The sequence below is a fragment of the Pristis pectinata genome, chromosome 39, assembly GCF_009764475.1.
Source record: "Pristis pectinata isolate sPriPec2 chromosome 39, sPriPec2.1.pri, whole genome shotgun sequence".
Taxonomy (NCBI): domain Eukaryota; kingdom Metazoa; phylum Chordata; class Chondrichthyes; order Rhinopristiformes; family Pristidae; genus Pristis; species Pristis pectinata.
The window spans coordinates 2,357-25,115 of NC_067442.1; the positions used below are offsets into that span (position 1 = coordinate 2,357).

At 44.2% G+C, this 22,759-nt stretch overlaps 1 protein-coding gene across 1 annotated transcript; it reads left to right on the plus strand.

The window, feature by feature from the left end:
- Nucleotides 1-8,770: 8,770 nt before the first annotated feature.
- Nucleotides 8,771-22,622, plus strand: LOC127587217 (nectin-1-like). Its single transcript, XM_052045423.1, has 8 exons — nt 8,771-9,372; nt 10,714-11,061; nt 13,856-14,149; nt 15,033-15,150; nt 16,165-16,334; nt 16,749-16,862; nt 18,624-18,658; nt 22,217-22,622. The coding sequence occupies exons 1-8, from the start codon at nt 9,327-9,329 to the stop codon at nt 22,334-22,336; spliced, it is 1,245 nt and encodes a 414-aa protein (XP_051901383.1). The 5' UTR covers nt 8,771-9,326; the 3' UTR covers nt 22,337-22,622.
- The last annotated feature ends 137 nt before the right edge of the window (nt 22,623-22,759 follow it).

The window sequence follows — 22,759 nt, forward strand, 5'->3', positions numbered from 1 at the left end:
TTTAGTTTTTTTTAATTAGGTTTTTTGGGCTTGGTTTAGATCGTTTGGGGAGTGGGTTTGTAATAATTCAATTCATTTCTTCTCTGCTCTCTTTCACTGCGAGGTTGACCAGTTCAGGTTAATTTCCAAGCCCAGGATCTCTAAAGACTAGATCCTGTGCTGCAGGAAATGCCTGCTGACAGACCTGCTCTGGTCTTGCCCTGTAATAGTACTGAGGTGCCCTATGAGTCTAATCCTTTGGTTGTTACCTGTTTCCCCTTTTTATAAGATGTGGCATTCTTTACACTCAATTGCATAGGCTAGATTCTGCTGGCCACAGGTTATCCTCGGCTCTATCCGTGCCCATTTTCCTGTCGCTCTGTTGTGTATGCTTTTTGCTAGTTTTAAATTTTACATGCTTAGCAGTGTCTCCCACCACAGTTTGGAGCTGAGTACAGTTTGGTACTAACTAATAGGTCTCTTAGATTCTTCGCACTTTTAAAAGCTGACACCATTGTGTATCCTCCCAGTGGGCTCATCCACCCCTTCAGTTGTTGGAAGTGGCTCTTAATTAGTGTGTGGATATTGATGGCCATCCTACTGTACCCTGTTATCAATGGTAGCTTGGATGTTGCCCTATTCTGTGGCCTGGGATTTGTGAGGCTTCTCTAGAAATCTGATTCGATGTGTCTGAGTCTGCGTTTACTGTACCCTATCTGTCTAAGTGCAGTATAGAGGATAGTTGTGGCCTGGCTGAAATCCTCCTCCCTGGTGCCAATGCGGTGGAAGCGGGTCAGTTGTGATTTGACGATGCCCCTGAAGGTGTGTTTGGGGTGATGGCTCGATGTGTGCAGCAGGGTATGGGTGTCTGTTGGCTTGAAACAAACTTTAGTCACTAGTTTCTGCCTACCATTTCCTGTTGATAGTTTAAAAATGGTGATGTCTAGGAAATCAACTTTCTCTCTACTTGTGATGGCCTTCATTTTTATGAAGTGGTGATGTGTGTTCAGGATTTGGATGAATTCCTCTAACTCTCTCTCAGAATGTGTCTAGACACCCCAGATGTCATCTAGAATCTGCAGAGGCACATGTGTTTTAGAGACATTTCGGGAAGACTGTCTCTTCCTACTTTGTCATGTATATGTTGACATGGGTTGGGGCAAATTTCTTCCCCATTGCCGTGCCTTTGACCTGTAGTACAATTCATCGTTGAATTCAAAGGCATTTTCTGTCAGGCTCAGCTGGAGGAGTTTGATTAATGCCTCGTCTTCCTTCTCCGGATCTGGGTATTTCTGTGGGATCTCTCTGACTGCCTCGATGCCCCTGTCTGTCTCTATATTTGTGTATAAGCTTTCATTGTCCATGGTGTAAAGTGTGGTGTCAAGGGGTACTGAGAGGGAATTGACTATTTGGACAAAGTAGTATGTTTCTTTGATGTAACTGGGGTGTTTCTGTGACAGTGGATTGAGGAAGGAATCAATGTATTCTGCTGTCATGTAGGACTATCTGCCACAGTCAGATACAATGGGCCCTCTTGAAGGTACTTCTCCGGGTACAGTCCAAATGTCTGGCTGATTGTGTAATTTGGGGAGAAGGTAAAACTTACGCGCCAGGGCCTGTGTCCCTGTCAGGTATTCAATTTGTTTCTGGTTGATGGGCTTACACCTTCTCAGCTCCTCTAAAATGTCTTTAATCTCCTGTTGTGTTTCCAAGTACATGGGCTCTGTCAGTTTAGTGTAGTGCTCTGTGTTGTTTAACTGTCTGTGTGCCTCTAGTAGGTATTGCTGCCTGTCCATGATAACTATACTGCTGCCCTTATCTGCTGGTTTAATGACAATCTCTTTATTCTCTTTAAGGGCTTTAGGGTTAGGGTTAGGTTGTGAGTTAGCGAGCAGTAGGAAAATTATCCTTCTAGTGTTCATTGATCTCGTTACTTGAGATTCAGTCTCACTAGACCCTGCCACTTTGATTTGGCCCACACCTTCATTATCCTGGTCCTGCTCCACTCACTTTTTTTGCAATCTGTGCCTCAATCCAGACTCCATATCTTAATAGAGTGGGATAGGGGTCCCAGGTGTTGTAGTTGTGTATTTCAGGTGAGATCGGGGTTTAACCTGTGTTTGTGGAGGGTTTTGGCCTGTGCGGTGTTGGCAGGGGTTTGTCGGAGAATTGGCTTGGGGTGTGTGGTGTTAGGTTTATGGGAAGGGGCTGGGGGTGGTGGTGGTGAATTGGGGACCCAATTGTTTGTAATTGTTTGGGGGGAATGTACCTGTGATACCAGTCTATATATATAGGGGTGTATGTAGGACAGGTGGGGGTGGAATGTGTATTGTGCTGTGTCGGGTGAGTCGGCTGGGGCCCGGGTGTAAGTGTTTGGGAGGAATATACAGGAGTGTGTGTGTGGTCAGAAGGGGTGAACGTTGCCTGGTCTGTGCTGGGGGACGAAAGTTGTCTTGGACCCTAACTTAATTATATAGTGATGTATGTGGGATTGGGGGTGATACATGTGAGCTGGTCTATTGGTGGTGTGTTCTGTCTGGGTCAGGGTGTGAGTATGAGGGAGAGTATTGGTGTGCATGTCATGTGAGGGGGAAGATCTTTATTGGGATTGTGTCTGCAGCCAGAGTCAAATTAATCAGGAACGTGTGACCTTAATTTTTCTAAGCCTAATTTACTAGGCCTGATTCTGATTTTCTTAGTTTTTTTAGTTTAGTTACTGATTTTTTTAGACTTGGTTCAGACTGTTTGGGGAGTGGGTTTGCAATAACTCAATCCATTTCTTCTCTGCTTTCTTTCTCTAGGAGGTTGATCAGTTCAGGTTAGTTTCCAGACCCAGGACAACTAAAGACTGGATCCTGTGCTGCTGGAAATGCCTGCTGACAGGTCTGCACTGGTCTTGTCCTGTAATAGTACTGAGGTGCCCTGTGAGTCTAACTTTTAGGCTGTTACCTGTTTCTCCTACGTATAAGATGTGGCATTCTTTACACTGAATTGCATAGACTAGATTCTGCTGGCCACAGGTTATCCTTGGCTCTATCTGTACCCATTTTCCTGTCACTCTGTTCTGTATGCTTTTTGCTATTTGTAAATGTTTACATGCTCTACAGTGTCTCCGACCACAATTTGGAGCTGTGAACAGTTTGGTACTAACTAATAGGTCTCTTTGATACTTAGCCCTTTCAAAAGCTAACACTGTTGTGTATCCTCCCAGTGAGCTCATCCGGCCCTTCAGTTGTTGGAAGTGGCTCTTAATTAGTGTGTGGATATTGATGGCCATCCTACCATACCCTGTTATCAATGGTAGCTTGGATGTTGCCCTATTATGTGGCCTGGGATTTGTGAGTCCTCTGAAGAAATCTGATTTGGTGTGTCTGAGTCTGCGTTTACTGTAACCTCTCTTTCTAACTGCATTGTAGAGGATAGTCGTGGCCTGGTTGAATTCCTCCTCCCTGGTGCAAATGTGGTGGAAACGGGTCAGTTCTGATTTGACAATGCCCCTGAAGGTGTGTTTTGGGTGATGGCTCACTGTGTGAAGGAGGGTATGGGTGTCTGTTGGTTTGAAAAAGAATTTAGTCGCTAGTGTCTGCCTACCATTTTCTGCTGCTACTTTAAAAACAGTGGTGTCTAGGAAATCAACTTTCTCTCTATTTATGATGGCCTTCACTTTTATAGAGGGGTGATATGTGTTCATGATTCAGATGAATTCTTCTAATGCTCTCTCAGAATGTGTCTAGACACTCAGATGTCACCTAGATATCTGTAGAGGCTCATGGGTTTTTTGGGACATTTCGGGAAGACTGTCTCTTCTCACTTTGCCATGTATATGTTGGCATAGGCAGGGGCAAATTTCTTTCCCATTGCCATGCCTTTGACCTATCGTGCAACTCATCATTGAATTCAAAGTCAATTTTTGTCAGGCTCAGCCAGAGGTGTTTGATTAAAGCCTCGTCGTCCCTCACCAGGTCTAGGTATTTCTGTAGGATCTCTCTAACTGCCTCTATGTCCCTGTCTGTCTCTATATTTGTGTATAGGCTTTCAATGTCCATGGTGAAAAGTGTGGTGTCAGGAGGTACTGAGATGAAATTGACTACTTGGACAAAGAGGTACATGTCTTTGATGTAACTGGGGTGTTTCTGTGACAGTGGATTGAGGAAGGAGTCAATATATTCTGCTGTCATGTAGAACTCACTGCCACAGTCAGGTACAATGGGCCCTCTTGGAGGTACTTCTCCGAGTACAGTCCAAATGTCTGGCTGCTTGTGTAATTTGGGGAGAATGTAAAACTTTCACGTCAGGGCCTGTGTCCCTGTCAGTTATTCAAATTGCTTCTGGTTGATGTGCCTACACCTTCTGAGCTCCTCTAGAATGTCTCTGATCTCCTGTTATGTTACCAAGTACATCGGTTTTGTCATTTTAGTGTAGTGTTCTGTGTTATTTAACTGTCGGTGTGCCTCTAGTAGGTATTGCTGCCTGTCCATGATGACTATACTGCTGCCCTTATCTGCTGGTTTAATGACAATCTCTTTATTCTCTTTAAGTTCTTTAAGGGCTTTACGGTTAGGGTTAGGTTGTGAGTTAGCGGGCAGTAGGAAAATTATCCTTCTAGTGTTCATTGATCTCGTTACTTGAGATTCAGTCTCACTGGACCCTGCCACTTTGATCTGGCCCACACCTTCATTATCCTGGTCCTGCTCCACTCGCCTTTCTTGCAATCTGTGCCTTATTCCAGACTCCATATCTTAATAGAGTGGGATAGGGGTCCCAGGTATTGTAGTCGTGTATGTGAGGCGGGACCAGGTTTTAACCTGTGTTTGTGGAAGGTTTTGGCCTGTGATGGTGTCGGCAGGGGTTTGTCGGTGAGTTGGATTGGGTCTGTCGTGGAGTTAGCAAGGCTTACTTGGGGCGTTGCCTTGGGTTTGTCGAGGGATTGGCTGGGGTTTTTCAGGGAGTTGGCTAGGGTTAGTCAGGGAGTTGGCTAGGGTTGTGTGATGTTAGGTTTATGAGAAGGAGCTGGGGGGTGGTGGTGGCGAATTGGGGACCCAATTGTTTGTAATTGTTTGGGGGGAATGTACATGAGTGTATGTGGGATCAGGAGTGGTGCCTATTGGCTAGTCTGTGTGATACCAGTCTATTTATATAGGGATGTATGTAGGACAGTGGGGGGTGGAATGTGTAATGTGCTGTGTCGGGGTAGCAGGCTGGGGCCCAGGTGTAAGTGTTTGGGGAGACTGTACAACAGTGTATGTGGGATCAGAGCGGGTGTCTATTGCTGCCCTGTGTGAGGAAGTTGTCTGAGAAATTTGGATCTGTATATCGGGATGTATGTAAGGTGGTGGGGGATGGGGGTGGAACGTGTAATGTGCTGTGTCAGGGGAGCCAGCTGAGACCCCGGTGTAAGAGTTTGGAGGAATGCACGGGAGTGTATGTGTGGTCAGAAGGGGTGAATGTTGCCTGGTCTCTGTTGGGGGAAAAAAGTTGTCTTGGACCCTAACAAGTACATAGAGATGTATGTTGGATTGGAGGTGATACAGGTGAGCTGGTTTATTGGGGGTGGGTTCTGTTTGGGTCAGGGTGTGAGTTTGCAGGAGTGTATAGGAGTGTATGTCGGGTGAGGGGGAAGATCTTTTTTGGGATTGGGTCACCCATCAGAGTCAAATTAATCTGGAACACGTGACCCTAATTTTTCTAAGCCTAATTTACTGGGCCTGATTCTGATTATTTTAGTTTTATTACTGATTTTTTTAGACTTGGTTTAGACCGTTTGGGGAGTGGGTTTGTAGTAACTCAACCTATTTCTTCTCTGCTCTCTTTCTCTGAGAGATTGACCAGTTCAGGTTAATTTCCAGGCCCAGGATCTCTAAATATTCAGGAATGTTGAAGATTAATATTTGCTATTAATGTTACCACTGTAACAGAAGAAAGCGTGGGGGAAAGATGAAGTATCTGAATATATTTGTAACATCAGACCATACGGAAATGTGATTCAATGTTAACGTCGCCCCCAAAGAGATGTCCACTAGATGGCAGCTTTGTTGTAAAGGATTCACATCATATCAGAGTGCAGGAAAGTGAATGATTGATAAAACAAAGAAATTCCACAGTCCCTGGAAGTTTAAATCTTCAAAGAACTATGACGTGGCCACACTTTGAAAATGCACATCGGATTGAAAGATAAATGCAGATCCAATGAATAAATTTCCAAATAGTCACAGAACAATACAGCATAGATATAGGCCCTTCAGCCCAACAAGTCCATGGCAACAACGGGGCCACACCCATCTTGGCCCAATTTCCTGTGTTCAGCCCATATCCCTCTCAGCCCTGCCCCTCCATACACCTATACCAGTACTACTTAAATGATACTATTGTACCTGCCTCAACCACTTCTTGCAGCTTGTTCCATATACTCACCACCCTCTGCACAAAAAATTTGCCCCTCATGTTACTTTTAAATCTTTCTCCTCTCGCCCTAAATATATTCCCCCTCGTTTTGGACTCCCCTACCCTGGGGAAAAGACTGTTATCACCCACCTATATATGCATATCGTAATTGTAAACATTTCTGTAAGGTCGCCCCTTATTCTCCTGCGTTACAAGGAATAAAGACCTAGCCTGGCCAACCTCTCCCTCTAACTCAGATCCTTTAGGCCTGGCTACAACCTCATAAGTACTTTGTGTACTCCTTCCAGTTTAACCATGTTTTTCCTAGCAGGGTGACCAAAACTGTACACAGTATTCCAAAAGCGGCCTCACCAATGACCTGTACAGCTGCAACAGAATGCACCAACCTCTATGCTTAGTACCCCGACTGATGAATAAACTTCCAAATGTCTTTTAAACCCTGCCTACTTGTGACGCCGCCTTCAACGAACTGTGCACTTGTACTCCGATGTCCCTCTGTTCCATTACACTCCCTAGTGCCCTTTCAATCACAGTACCAGTCTTGACTTTCCAAAATGCATCAGTTCACGCTTGTCTGTATTAAAATCCATTTGCTGCTCCTTGGCCCATTTCCCTAACTGATCAAGATCCCCCTGTAATCAGTGATAAACAACATCTCCTAATTTTGTATCATCCGCATGTTTGCCAATCAAACCTTGCGCATTTGCATCCATGTTATTTATATAACTAACGAATAACAAAGGTACGCACCCAGGCCCCTGTGTCACCGGCCTCCATTCCGAGAAACAACTTTCAGCCACCACCCTCTGTTTCCTACCGACGTGCCAATTTTGAATAGGCAGCCAGCAATGGAACATGTTCCTTGTAATAGACCAATTGTGTACCCCACCCTTTCGTAGACTATCAAAACACATCACCAGGAGAAAACACTCAGGAGTTCCTTAGACACCACCGAGGTTTGAAAGAAGAGAATTTACCTCTGCTTTCCGTGTTGCCGTATCCAGCCGCAAACAGCTAATCACCTAATTTCAGTACAATTCCCTACAGGTTTATTTTTGGAGAGCGGAGGCTACAATTTAGTTATTACACGTGACGTGGGCATTACTGACCGTCCGATATGCTGTCCGTGGTCAATTCTCCTGGGTCTGCAATTTTGAAGGGAAGTTGGAATTCAATCGTATTTCTTCTGATCTGAAGTTACACATGGGCCATTCCAGCAAAGATCTCAGTAAATCAGACGAGATGTTGGTAAAATCCGTTGTTTTTATTGCCACAATTACAATATCATTTTTTTTTAAATTCCTGAGTTATTTAATTGAATTTCAAAGCCATTATCGTGGTAACTTATCCTTATCTACAGAGCATTACTACAAGATTCTGAGTTATCAGTTGGTCCGGAATAATGGCTGTCATGTTAACACGTCTTCATTCATGTTAACACGGCTCCACGACATATAGCTAGCAAAACGTAAACAATCTGCTGCAGGAACCCGGCTGGTCGAGCAGCATCGATGTGTGTGTGGGGTGGGGGAGCAAGGAATTTCAGATGTTTGGGGTCGAGACCCTGCATTAGGACAGAACATTATTCGCTAACTTGAGCAGCACAAATTAATAAAGATTGATGCCAATCAGAAACAGTTATTCGATGAAGGTGACGACAACAACTTAAGTAGCTGAAAGAAGTGAAGGTATTAATTGCATTAGGTTGGATTCCCGTTGTCTGCCGACAGCAGCGGTCAACAGAAGGCTATAAATGGTGGAGAGTCAGAATATGTTCCCAGGGTAGAAATGTCAAATAGAGGCCATGCATTGAAGGTGAGCGGGGAGAAGTTTCAGAGTGGTGTGCCGTTCAAGTTTTGCCCTGTGACCCAGTTAAATAACATCATTCCCATTGGACGACCAGAATCATAGGCAGTACTCCAAATATATCCTTAACAACTTCAACATGAAATCCCCATTCCAATGGAGGGAAGCCTGCCAAATGCCGCCTCCCCCACCCTGTCTACCCGTCGCCACTCTGAAGGAACGATGAACATCCACTCCCAGGACTCTGTTCTACAACAGTCCAAGACCCTATCATTTATTGTGTAAGCCCTGCCTTGGTTTTTCTTACCATAATTCAACATCTTGCATTCATTTGAATTAAACGCCACCTGCCGTTCCTCGGTCCACTAAACCTCCTCACTACCACTTATAACGTCACCCGTAAAGGTACTAAACATTCCACCCATCCAAATCACCAAACCATCCATTTCTGCACTAATCCTACCCTTACCCTTTTTTATTTCTCACACATGACCGAATGTGCAAACTCCACTCACAAGACAGCGGGGTAATTCGGGATTGAGACAAGGTGCCTGGCGCTGCAAGGTAGCGGCTCTACCGGCGACGTAACTGTGCTGCTTCTATTTCAAGCATTTAATATCTTTGAAGGAGTTTAGTTTACTTGTCTGATCGCAACGTCAATATTGTTAGGTTGAAGTAGTCAATTCAACATTAAATAATTACTGATTCTATAGTGAAACAGGAACCGATAATTTCTGCATTTGTGTCCGCAAAACAATGGAGGAACGAAGGCTGCTGTGAATATGTGATGATCTACAAATTGTTTCTCTTCGCCTCGCCTTCCTTGAATCTAGAAACCAACTCTGCTGGTAAAAAAAATACCAAAGGACTGAAAATGCAGACGATTGGGTGAGACGGATCAGTGCTTTCATCCGACTGCTTATGAGCAGGCTTCAGGCCCTGTTTGGATTTGAGATCCACCATCATTGGCTGAGTTTGGTCGTGGGCCAAGAACTATGTTCACTTTCCTCTTGTTAACTGATCACTAACCACAAACAGCGGCGATGCAGTCACTGAACGTCAGCTAGAGCCCCAGCTGCAAAGTTAATCTCAACATACTGAGGGAATCGTTCTTTTCAAATGCCGCAACTGTCTCGGGAATGAGTCGGTTATGTTCTGTTTTGTTCCAACTCTCTTTTTTCGCAGGTAAGTTTAAAAAAAACTCGACGCCAATCTACGTTAATTTTAAAGTTTCAGTGGATTAACTTGTCATGAATATTACAGGATCGGTTATAATGTAGCATAGGCGCTTGGTTGAGCTTAATGTTTTAAAGGAAGAGACCCGCCAATTCAGATGTGAACTGATTCATATTATTCCGTGCGTCACGGACCAAGGAATGTTTCCAGAGTTCATTGCTGAGCGGTTCGGCAATCACCGATTTCATGAATAAATTAAATTTTAAAAAACTGCAGATGTAGGAAATCTAAACGACAAACAAAATTCTGGAAAGGTTCAGCAAGTCGGACAGCATCTGTGCGAGGGGAAGCAGAGTTAACGTTTCAGGGTCTTTCTTCGCCTGACCAACATTGCCAGGGCTGAAATGTTGACTGTTTCTCTTCCTACAGATGTCCCTGACTTGCTGAACAGTTCCAAGATTCGCTTTTATAAAATGATTTTAACGGGGCCGTAGACAGCCTGTAGGACTGCCTTCGATCTGCAATTGTTAGTTCGATATTTACTGCTTCAGCTGCCAGCGCATGGATCTCTAATGTTTGACTCCGCGACATGTGCACTAATATTCTGCCTGTCGATGAGTTAACTCGAAATTCAGAAAAGAACCCACATTCTGAAATTCAAAATATACAGGACATTGGTATACAACACTCCATATACACAGATGGAGTATTGTATACAGTTCTGTTCGCTCGCGTACAGGAAGGACCGGGATATTGCCAGAACCTGAGTTATAAGGAGAAACGAGATAGGCTGGGATTGTTTTCTCTGCAGCATAGGAGGCTGAGGGGTGACCATATAAAGGTTGATAAAATCTTGAGGAGCACGGATGAGTTGGTGGTCAGTCTTTTTCCCATGGCAGTGGAGACTAATACGAGGGGCATAGGTTTAAAATGAGAGGAAAGGTTCAAAGGGGCCCCAAGCGGGATCTTCTTCACACAGGCGGTGGCGGGTGTATGGAACAAGCTGCCAGAGGAAGCGGTATACGCTGCACAATGACAACGTTTAAAAGACATTTGGAAAGGTATAAGGATAGGAAAGGCTTGGAGGGCTATCGGCAAAACGCAGACAAATGGAACTAGCTCACGTAGGCAACTTGGTCGCATTGGGCGAATTGGGCGGAAGGGCTTATTTCTTTGTGTAACTCAACGACTAACTCTGAGAATGTATTGGTGATTCAGGCAATTCCAATCAGAGTCACATGACAAACTGCCTAATGGATAAAATGTGATCCCGGGTTCACAATAGACTTGTTTGTAAAAAGTTGCCAAATTGATCGGAGAATCAATTACTCTCATTTCTCTTTTCCGTAGTTCTGGGAGCCCAGATCGTTAAGGTGGAGGATTTTGTAACCGGAATCGCTGGCGATGAAGTCAGGCTCCCCTGCTATTTTATCCATTACACCAGGAACCTGACGTTGGTGCAAGTAACGTGGTTAAAGAAATCTAGGATTGGGAATGTGAACCTGGCTGTGTATAACCCACAGTTTGGGACAAGTTACCCAAATGGATCCGACAGATTCAGTTTGATCAATGTAACCGCTCCAAACTGCACGCTGACCATCAACCCCTTGCAGCTGAGTGACGAAGGCCTTTACAACTGCGAGGTTAACACATTTCCCAACGGCAAGCAAGAATCCCAAACAAATTTGACCGTTCTAGGTAGGCAACGGCGCGGCGTCAAATTATAGGAGCTGCCAGTTGACAACGATGATGCGCGATCTCGGGTTCCAAGGAGAAGTGACTGAAAGAACTGAAAATTTTAACTCGTTGGTTTAATTCTCCAAAATTCTCTGCATTCAAGGAATTTTTCATTATAATGCAACATTGAAAAAAATAACTCCTTTATTCAAAACCATATCGACGCGATTGGAAGATTAGCTGGCTGTAGGGAGGACCAAGTAGGAATAAATTGATCTATTTTCCTGGTTGGAAAATTTACTGGGTGAAATGCCACGGGTATGGGAGTTGGGGACATGACATTTTAAAATTTACAGATATAACTTGGGGAAGGGACGGAAGGCTGGGCTGTCAAATTACCTGGTGGCACAAAGATGGGTAGGCTATTAAATTATGCCGAGGATATGAGTAAGCTACAAATGAATATGGATAGGTGAAGTCAGTATACAATATCTGACAAATTGAGAATATTGTGAGGAAATGTCCAACTTGGCAGGATAAATTTTAAAAGATCATGTCGTATCACTGCCGGAAGATTGCAATGCCCTGGGGCTGCAAGGCTTCGAGGGGTCCTAGAGCATGATCTGCAAAATATAACACCAGGTGTACTGCAAGTAATCAGGAAAGCTAACAAAGTGTTATCGTTTGTTATTAGGGAAACTGAGCACGAAAGGAGGGCGGCGTTGTCTCGGTTTTGTGAAACCATAACTAGAGCACAGTCCATGGTGTTATCCTCCTGATGCAAGTTGATTTGATTCGGAAAAATGATCCTGAGAGATATGGACAAGATGGAGTTGTAGAGGATGTTTCCTTTTGGGTGACAATCTATAACTGGGAGTTGTTGTTTATATGTAAGGGGCCATCGTTTTGAGAGATGATGAAATGTAATTTATTTGAGGGCACGGGAAGCAGTGTTTCAAGGTTGGAAAAACGAAGGAATGAAGGTCGCTGTGATTCGGTGGGAGGTTACAGTCCGGTTATTAAATGACAGAGCTGGTTGGAGAGATTGAGCGGACAATTCCTGTGCCTGATTTCTATTTTCATATCTCATTACTGTGGCGGCAATTGCACGAATTCTGTGCTCATTGGTCATCAAAGGGAAAATATTCCAATGGTTGGAGTCGCAACTCACACAGTGGAAAATGGCTGTGGCTGTGGATGATCTCAGCCAGGAACATCACTGCAGGAGTTCCCTGTAGCAATAGCCTTGGTACAACCATCTTCTGCTGCTTCATCTGAAGTGGAAGTGTAAGCTGATAATTGCACAATGTTCAATTTTATTCACGTTATTTGTGAAAGGTAAATTACTGTATGCAGCAACAGCTAGATAACATACAGGCATGCAACATTTGTGCCATAGAAGTGCCGCATTCGACAAAAAAACCTAATCACCTCCCTTTGACATTCAATGCTGGTTACCATCAACGAGTTCCCTACCATCAATTTCCGGTGGATCAGCATTAACATAATTAGACCTCCCATTCAACCGTCATGGCTCTTAGGGAAGATCATATGCTGGGTATCCTGCAGCGAATGACTCATCTCTTGATACCCCAAAGTATGTCCACCATCTGCAAGGCACAGGTCAGGGGTGTGATGGAATAACCTCCATTTGCCTGGGTGAGTGCGGCTGCAACAACCCTCAAGCACACCACACTTCTTTGCCAATCCATCAACCAGCCTAAATGTTAATTCCCTCTGAGCAGTGTGCCCCAGCTACAAAGTGCGCTGGAGTTTCTCGCCCAGGCAGCGCCGCCCAAACCCACTATCTACCCAAGAAAGCTATGAGCTGCATGGGGAACATTTCGCCTGCCAGTTCCTCACCAAGATGGACACCTGCCTGACTTCGAAATTTATCTTTGCTCCCTCATCGTCACTGGGTCTGAACCCCGAACTTCTTTGCCAGTAGCATTGTGGGGGTACCTGCACCAGCCAGCTGCGCTAGTTGTTAGCTCACTGTCATCGTCTCAAAAGTAATTAACGATGTGCAGTAAATTCTAGTCGTGCCAGTGATGCCCAGGTCCCATAAATACACGTAAAAATATTTTCACACTTGAGATTTACTCTTCTGCAGGCACACATCTGAGTACTTGCTAAACAAAATACAATGCCTTTTCCGTTCTTTTGAGCAGCGAGTGAAATATTGCGTTTGTTGCCGCTCCGTATATGTTCTCAGCGAACATATAAGCAAGTCTGGATGTTGTCTCTGTGAGATTGCGTGTTTCCCTTGGTGTCTCCGGTTGCCTTCGTGTTTGTAGGTTACTTGGCCACAGTTTAAGTAGGTAATCGATTGAGGAACTGGATTGGAGATTATGGGGATGTCTGAGGAAAGTAAGTCAAGTGCAGACGGATGCGTGACAATTGGCACAGGTGTGATGACCCGACAGGCCCAGTTCCGTAGTGTTGATCTATGAAGACAGTTTACATTGGCCTTCTATACTTGTAGAGATTGCTCCCATCTATATCGGTTTACTAAATACAAAAGTGAAAATTAGCAATTCCGTTGTTGATTTGCGGTTTGACGAAATGTACAGGAAGATGTAAGTGAGGTTAATGCAAACCAGCAGATATTGTATTCGTCTTTTGCTTTCCAATGAACCTCATTCGCGCAGTAATTGTCCGTGACCCTAAATCTTTCTGAGTTTAGTCTCATGGGCAATTACTGCGCCAGTGAGGCGTTTGTGGAAGTATTTTAAACTGAAGTGGAGAATTATCATTATAATTGTAGCGTGGGGTTGAAATTTTCATTTACTCCGTGCTACTCTTCTATCCTCAGTGAAGCCTTTGACGGAGGTGGTCATGGTCCGAGCAGATGCCGTATCGTCAGAAGTACCAGTCGCAAACTGTACGGCAGCCAACGGGAAACCGGCGGCAGATATAACTTGGAGTGATAGAATTCCAGGGAACGTCACGTTTACAAGGATTGCAAATGCAGATGGGACGGTGACCGTTCTCAGCCAATACAAAATAATACCAACCAGTAAAGACGACGGGAAGAAAGTGGCCTGTCTTGTGTCGCACAAAGCGTTCACGGATGTGATGAATTTGACTGTGACATTCTCAGTTCGGTGTAAGTCTTGTCGGATCACAAACTAAGAAACGCATAATGAAAATTGTAACTGTCGTATTAAACGTATCGTGCATTAGAGACGTGTAAAGAATATAACGGAATATTTCTGTGGCCTTGCTACTTCCCTTGTATTGTCCACAAAGGCACATGAATTGCTGCCCGCGCAACGTAGCTCAAGAACATTTAAAGTTCCTGGTGTGTAGAAATATTTACGGAGGTCAAAACCACTTGTGTCGCCAATTGTAAGAAAAGCTCAGTCGGAGAAACACTGCCGCCGACTGTTAAATTGTGCAGTAGGAAAATATCCACTGACTGCGGATGTTGATGGTGTGAAACGGGGACCGTAATGTTATCATTGCTGTGATCCATGGGGGAGAGGATAATGAGAGTAAGGGGTGCAGCAAAAAAAAAATGAGTCATTGACACGGGCTTTGTCAACCTTGGGGGAACCTCAGTTAAGGGAAAAGGAAGACATCTCGTAGGTACCTGTGTGGGATATCCCGTCCTCAGGGTAGTTACGGTCGAGACACAGAAACCGGGAGAACAGAACGGAAATATAGAACATAAAACAGTACAGCACAATACAGGCCCTTCGCCCACAATATTGTGCAGACCTTTAAACCTCTCCTAATACTATCTAACAATGTTATTATGTTCTGAGTACACTTTTGTCATTTCCTAAACAATAAATTCCAGTACTTTCTCTCTGATGCCTGCCTCCATTATAAACATTCAATAATTCTCATTGGCAAGATATTTCTCCAGATAAATTTGATCTTGTTTGCATTTCTACGTAGTGCATTATTTTGCATATTATATTTTGTTTCAATTGGCGGCACAAAATTCTCATCGTTAATTCCCTTCGTTTCTTTTTTTTTCTCAGACCCACCGGAAGTAACAATTACAGGGTACGATGGTAACTGGTATGTAAAGAGTTCCAGACATAGCCTCGAATGCCTTTCGAAGGCAAACCCTCCAGTTACAAGCTATCACTGGACAATGTAGGTTGTCTTGCCTTGAACCAGCCTGATCTCTATAATTTCAAACCTACATCATGAATATCATGTCGAGTTAAAATCTTCGGGGAAAAGGTTTAAAGCACTTCAATGCAGAACAAAAGTTTTACAGGAATCAACTTCATTTTAACAAGATCAGATGAAAATTTGGCAGAATGTTGATAAATGGGAACTTAATCCCGACAGGGGCGAAATGGGAGGTCAAATGGAGTAAGACATAACAGTAAATGATAGGGTTCCAAGGAATGTTAATGAACAGAGTGGCCTTGGGGTTAAAGGCCGTATTTCCCTGAAAACGGCACAAACTGTGTGAGGTAGTGAAGAAGACATCTGGTATGTTTGCCTTCATGGAGTGGGCCATATGATACAAACGTTTGGTGGTTTTGTCGCAACTGGTAAGACCGCACTTTAAGTATTGTGTGCAGTTCTGGTTGCCACAGTACAGGAAGAAAGTGGTTGCACTGTGAGAGTGCAGAGGAGCCTCACCAGGATGTTGCCTGGATTGGGGGACATTAGTTTTGGGGAGGGATTTGATAGGTTGGACTTGTTTCCCTGGAATGAAGGAGGTACAATTGTGACCTGAGATTTATAAAACTTTTAGATGCACAGATATGATAAATAGTCGCAATCGCTTTCCCTTGGTAAGGGCATGAATGAGAAGGCACAGGTTTAAGGCGAGACGAAGGAGTTTTTGAAAGGAATTTGCGAGGAAAGTTTTTCACATGGTGGTTGATGTCTGGAACTCGCTGTGAGAGAAAGTGGCGGTAGATACAGTCACTACATTTAAGAGATATTTAAACAGGGACTTTAATAGGCAACACATTGAAACATACGGAGATAATACGAGCAAGTGGGATTAGTGTCTATGGTCAAACAGTCAGGCATGAACGTGGTCGGCTAAAGGCCTCTTTCTGTACTGTACAACCCTATGACTGTCTGAGTCTATCTTTATTGAAGCATCTGAAGTATTGTCAACAGAGGATTGTCTCTGTTATTCAGGTCCACGGGGCCTTTGCCTCCTACTGTCCAGGTCAAACGTAATCGTTTGTTTATAACATATGTCGATTATTCTCTCAATGGCACGTGGGTCTGTGAAGCAACAAATGCCATTGGAAAAGGAAGGGGTGAAGTTGCAATTGTGGTACAGGAGCTGGATTCGAGAATTGCAGGTACACCTCAACAGTTATCGTTGAACTTTCACTGAGTTAATAGCGACGTGGTTCTTAATGGGAGATGAGGAGATTTATATCATGGTGTCTGGTTACAGGAAATTTCCGGTGATGAAAATCTTGTATGTGTGAATGTCTGTGGTTATAGGGAGCTGACGTTTATGAAAACTATGTGCGCGCGTGTGTGATTGTAAGAAGCCGGCGTTTATGATGCTGTCTGTGTGTGTCGTGTGCGTGTTGGTGAGTGTGGTTATATGAAGCTAGCGCTGATGAGAAACTATGTGTGTGTCGATCTGGCTATGGGACGCTAGCATTAATGAAATCACTGTGTAGTTATATGAAGCTGGCGTTGATGAAAACTGTGTGTTGCCTTGTCTATCATTCGAATTCCCAAACACGTGGGTCATTTTATAGGGGAGTCCTTCGCTTCCACTCTGGTCTATATTACCGTAGGGACGCTGGTTGTAGTGCTGCTCATAGCTGTCTCACTGACTATGGTGGTAAAGAAAACGAAACGGAGGATTCCTGGTAAGTGGCATCAACTGTTTACGGAGCAGTTTTAGATCTGGAGGAAATGCCTGTGGGATTCGTTTTCCAGTTGATCAGACTGATCACTGTTCATGAAGGTGTCAAGCCTCAGCGCACTCGATGTACCCCTCTGCAATACCCATCCCACTCTTCCCCTTTCTTTCTCTTTCTTGCATTTCTTTCCACTTATTCCTTCTTTCACAGAACACGGAACAGTACAACTCAAGAACATGCCCTTCTGCCCACTGTTAGCGCTGACAATGCCAAATTAAACGAATCCAATTCTTGGCTCCCCCTCCATCCCCCCTCCTTTTTCCCGTACACTAACAGATCGTTGAATCGATCGTGTTTTCGATTTCAGCTGCCTCTGTGCTAGAGGGTGAACTGTGTCCCACTCCAAGCATTTTTCTGTGCCTTTAATCCAAACGTATTCCACTTGAATCTTGTTTCACCTTTACTTCGCCTGCCCTAATGTCTACTCCTTTGCCTGGAAACACCGCCCCGCATTTGCAGTCTTCAGAAAAAATAAGAGGGAAAGAAGCTTTATAAAAAGAATTAGTTGCCCCTGGCCGCTGCAGGTATCCCAAAAAATCGGATCTCTTTCTCGATTTAAGAGTCCCTCGAAATTTGACGACATAACGCGAAGGGAACACCAATAGTTATAAATGTGTTTGAGCTGATAATTACAAAAAAAAATTCGGTAATATTTCTCAGATGCTAAAAGCTTGAATCGCTGTTTTTCCTCTCCTCTCAGTGTGTGAAACCATGGAAATATTCCTGCATTGCCCTGGCTTGAATTTGACCGAAAACAATGTTATACCTGCCGAGAGGATTTCTGGTCTTAAAGGCCGAGGGAGTGTAATCTGATAGAAATATCCACGCCTTTCCCACCCCATTACATATCAGTCAAGGCGTCTGCATTATTCTGATCCCCAATCACTTGTGCTATCCAGAGCAGTACATAGGTCATTGCTTTTTCAACTCTGGTTCAAGTGGGGATTGATTACTTGGCCATTTGGTGTGGACGTCATCAAAGCGGGAGAAATAACCATTCAATGAGGATAATTTCGAATAAGTTCGGCAGAACATAGTAGGACGAAGAGCTTGTTCCTCTGCTGTATTGTTTTATGTTCCATGATCATGAAACAGCGGCAACCAGTGAGACATTTAATGGAGTCCTCGATATATACACATCATTGTTTCCATTCTTTTTATATCTCCTTTAGATACAGGAGGTTATTTCGGCGCATCGTCTATGTTGGCTCACAGATCAATCACATTCTCTCTACTGTTTCCCTGTAATCCGTTCATATCTCTCTCGTGAACGCTTCCCACCCCACCCTGATTCTCCCCATCACCCACGCACTTGGGGAAATTTATAGCAGCTAATTAAAGCCACCTGACCAACGCGTCTTTGTGTAGGACGAAATCGGAGCACCAGGGGAAACCCACGCAGTTACACGGAGAACGTGTAAACTCCACACGCGCGCGCGCGCGCACACACACAAACACGCACACACACACACACACACAGCGCCGGAGGTCGGGTTCGAATCCGGATCTCTGGAGCTGTGAAGCAGCAGCTTCATTCGCTGCATCATTGTGCTGTATTATTAATTGGGTATTACTTTTAATTAATTTTGGAAATTAATATCCATTTTGCACAAAAGTTTGACAATGTTGTAAGAATCATTAGTTAAGTGGGTTAAAATGAATGTTACCGACAGGGCCGCTTTATTCTAACATTTTGTTTTCATTCAGACACCAAGGAAGAAGTGAATTCTTGTCCAAGAAAGGTAGGTTGACATGAACAATTCAGAACCTGGCCTCGGATATTTATCAATCGTTTAATTTCAAAGCAGAGATCTGATTTTGTCATTCTTCATTCAAGGGGTGTGAGCTTTGTGGGGTGACCCAGCATTTAATTGCCCATCCCCAGTTGCCATTGCCCTTGAGAAGGTGGTGGTGAGCTGCTTTGTTGAAGTGCTGCAGCCCTTGAGGTGTGGTTATACCTACAATTCTGTTAGAGACAGAGAGAATTCCAGCGATGGGACAGTGATATATTTCCAAGTCTTGATGGTGTGTGGCTTGGAGGGCAACTTCCAGGTGGTGTTCCGTATGCTTTTGATGCCCTTGTAGTTGTAGCTAGTATAATTAGTCGGTTTGGAAGGTGCTATCTCAGGAGTCTTGGTGAGCTTCTGCAGCGCATCCTGTAGGTGGTACAAACTGCTGTTACTGTATCGCTGGTGGAGTGAGAGGTTGTGGATGGGATGCCCATCAAGCGGGCTGCAAGGTCCTGTATAGTATCGAACTTCATGAGTGGTTTTGATGCTGCACTCGTCTAGGCAAGTGGACAGTGTTCTATTACACTCCTGACTTGAGTCTTGTGGATGGTGGACATGCTTTGGGGAGTTAGGAGGTGAGTTAGTCACCACAGGATTCCCAGCCTCTGGCATTCTTTTGTGTGTGTGTGTGTGTATGGTTACTCCAGTTCCGTTTCTGGTCAATAGTAATCCCCAGGATACTGATAGTGGGGGAAGTTGATGATGGTGAATCGATTGAATATCAAAGAGTGAACCCTGGATTTTCTTTTGTTAGTCATTGCCTGGCACGTGTGGCGCGAATATTACTTGCCACCTATCAGCCCAGGCCTGGATATTGTCCAGGTTTTGCTGCATTTGGACGTAGACTGCTTCGTTGTCTGAGGAGCCGCGAATGGTGCTGCATGTTGTGCAATCATCAGCGAACAACCCCACTTCTGACTTTCTGATTGAAGGAAGGTCATGATGAAACAGCTGAATATGGTTGGGCCTAGGATACTGACAAACTCCTACAGACGTCCTGTGGCTGAGATGATTGACTTCCAACCACTACAACCATCTTCCTTTCTGCTGGGTATGATTACAACCAGCGGTGGGCTTACCCCCGATTCCAATTGACTCCAGTTTAGCCAGGGCTCCTTGATGCCATACTCGATCAAGTGTTGCCTTGATGTCAAGGGAAGTCACTCTTACTTCACGTCTGGAGTTCAGCTCTTTTATCCATGTTTCTACCAAGGCTGCAATGAGATCAGGAGCTGAGTGGGAAAACCTAAGCTGAGCTTCTGTGAGCAGGTTGTTGCTAAGCAAGTGGGGCTTGATGTCCTATCCATTATCCCTTCGATCATTTTGTCAGTGATCGGGAGTAGACTAATGGAGAGGTAGTTGCCTGGGCTGGATTTGTCCTGCTGTGGACAGGAGGTTCTTGGGCAATTTCCCACATTGTTGGGTGGATGCCTTTGTTGGAGCTGTACTGGAACAGCTTGACCATTTGTGCGGTAGGTTCTGGAGCACAAGTCTTCAGTCCTACTGTTGGAATGTTGTCAGGGCCCTGAGCCCTTTCTGTGTCCAGTACCTTTCGCATTTTCTTGATATCAGGTAAGTGAATCGAATTGGGTGAAGACTGGCCTCTGTCATACTCAGGACCTCTGGAGGAGGCCGAAATGGATCATCCACTCGGCACTTCAGGTTGAAGATTGTTACAAATGCTTCAGCTTTCTCTTTTGCACTGATATGCCGGGCTCCACTATCGTTGGGTACAGTGATTTTTGTGGAGCCTGCTACTGCAGTGAGTTATTTGATTGTCCACCATTCGCGACTGGATGTGGCAAGACCGCTGAGTTTATACCTGATCCTTTGGTTGTGGGATTGCTTAGCTTTATCCAGTGCATGCTGTTTATGTTGTTTGGCATGAAAGTTGTCCTCTCTTGTAGCTTTACTTGGTTGATTTCTCATTCTGAGGTATGTCCTGGCATGTTCTCCTGCACTATTCATTGAACCAGGGTTGATCTCCTAGTTTGATGGTGATGGTAGAGCGTGGGTTATGGCGGGCCATGAGGCTGCAGATTGTGTTGAGTACAGTCCTGCTGTTCTTGATGGCCCACGGCACCTCGTGGATGCCCAGTTCTGAGGTGCCAAATTTGTTCGCAGTCTGACCCATTTAGCATGTGGTAGTGCCATACGACAAGATGGAGTGAATTTTCACGGGATTTCATCTCCACAAGAACGATGCAGTGGTGACTCCTACTTATACTATCGTGGACAGATGCATCTGTGACAGGTATATTGGTGCGAAGGAGATAAGTAGGTTTTTACCTCTTGGTTCCCTCACCGTTTTTAGGAGACCCAATCCAGCAGCAATGCCCTTCAGCACTCGGTCATCTCTGTCAGCAGTGGTGCTATGAGCCACTCTTAAACGTTAAAGTCCCCCACCCAGAGTATATTCTGCATCATGCTTCCTCCAACTGGCTTTCAACATGGAGTGGTATTGGTTCATCAGCCGAGGGGTCGGTCGGTGGTAATCAGAAGATTTCCTTGCCCAAGTTCACCCTGACGCTGAGATTTCATGGGATCCGGAGTCAAGGTTGAGGTCTCACAGGGCAGTTCCCTCCAGAATTTAGACCACTGTGCCGCCGCTTCCGTTGGGTCTGTCCTGTCGGTGAGGCAGGACATTCCCAGGGATGGAGATGGTGGTATCTGGGATGTTGACTGTAATTTATGATTCAGTCAGTTACGAATAGATAAATGTAGGTTTTACACATCATTTCAGTTTTCAGCCAGTTAATTCTGGAATCTCCAGAGTTGCAAACTCTGCATTCGGGCGGGATCAACAATTGGACTTTATGTGGCAAAACAGTAAATAAATGTCTCGATATCAAGGGAGCATATTTCCGATGATGCCACCAACTCCTGAGTTGGGTTAGACATACGGACCAGAAGTAACTTTCGTGTCGTTCTAGTTACAGTTATCAACTAACCATAAGCAGCAGTCACCATTTCCTCCCCTCGTGAGTTTACTTGTAATGGAGGTGATGTAATCTCGTTCCACGTTAGCGCCCAACATGACAGTTTACATTTTCACTGTGTAAAAAGACGACAATTTGAGGATTACGCCCACTGTATGTTAGGAGAATAATGGAGTTCAGAGAAACAAGTCAGCAGATACAAGTTACTCATTGTTAATATTGAATGAATTCATTCAAGGACATCGAATATCTCCGTAAAAATAACCCGTTGACCTTTTACCTAATTGTTGTCAATGAGCATAATCTGGCCAGAATAACCTATAGAGCTCAGAGGAATGGACACAGTGAACGGATACAGTACATTGGTTACTGATGCCCGTCCGTTCCTCCTTGCCTGTTGGAGAAAGCAGTAGCAAAGACAAACTAAAATGAGTAAATGTGACATATGTGCTTTATTCATAAATGCGCATGTATTCACGCTGATTTAACGCTCGAGAAAGTCATCAGCATTTGATTCATTCATAAAATTATCACTGTTCACGTCATTCATACTGTTTTGTTTTCTCAACAGGACAATGACTTTGTTGTATTTGCAACTCTGAACCTTAAGGTTTCAGAAAATTCCCATTCATCAAGGAAAGAGGATCATAATCCAGAGACAACGGTGCACGCCGATATAAGCATTGATTAGATTCTGCTCCCTTATTATGAGAATATCATTTAAAACTAAAGACACTATCAGATATCCGCTAACTCAATCCTGTGCTGTTGCAACTTGTCAATATCCAGACGGAATAACACTGCAGAATAACCCTAGGATTATTGACCTGAATGCTTCAAGTTAGAAGCGGGTTTGTGTGGTGTTTGTGCGTTATTCCTAATTCCAGTAATAATTTCTTTGTCAAAATATCAATTCGTTCAGAAGCTCCGTTGCTGGTGAGAAATAAAAGAAATGTACCACCCTAATCAAGAACTATAATTCGCGTTGCCTTTTCTGAGAAACCACACCACTATAAATTGTATTTATTTGTCTTGTCTGCATTAAATATGTGCTCACCATAAGCGTGGTTCCAGGTGACTGGAGAATAGAAAATGTGATCACCTTGTTCAAGGA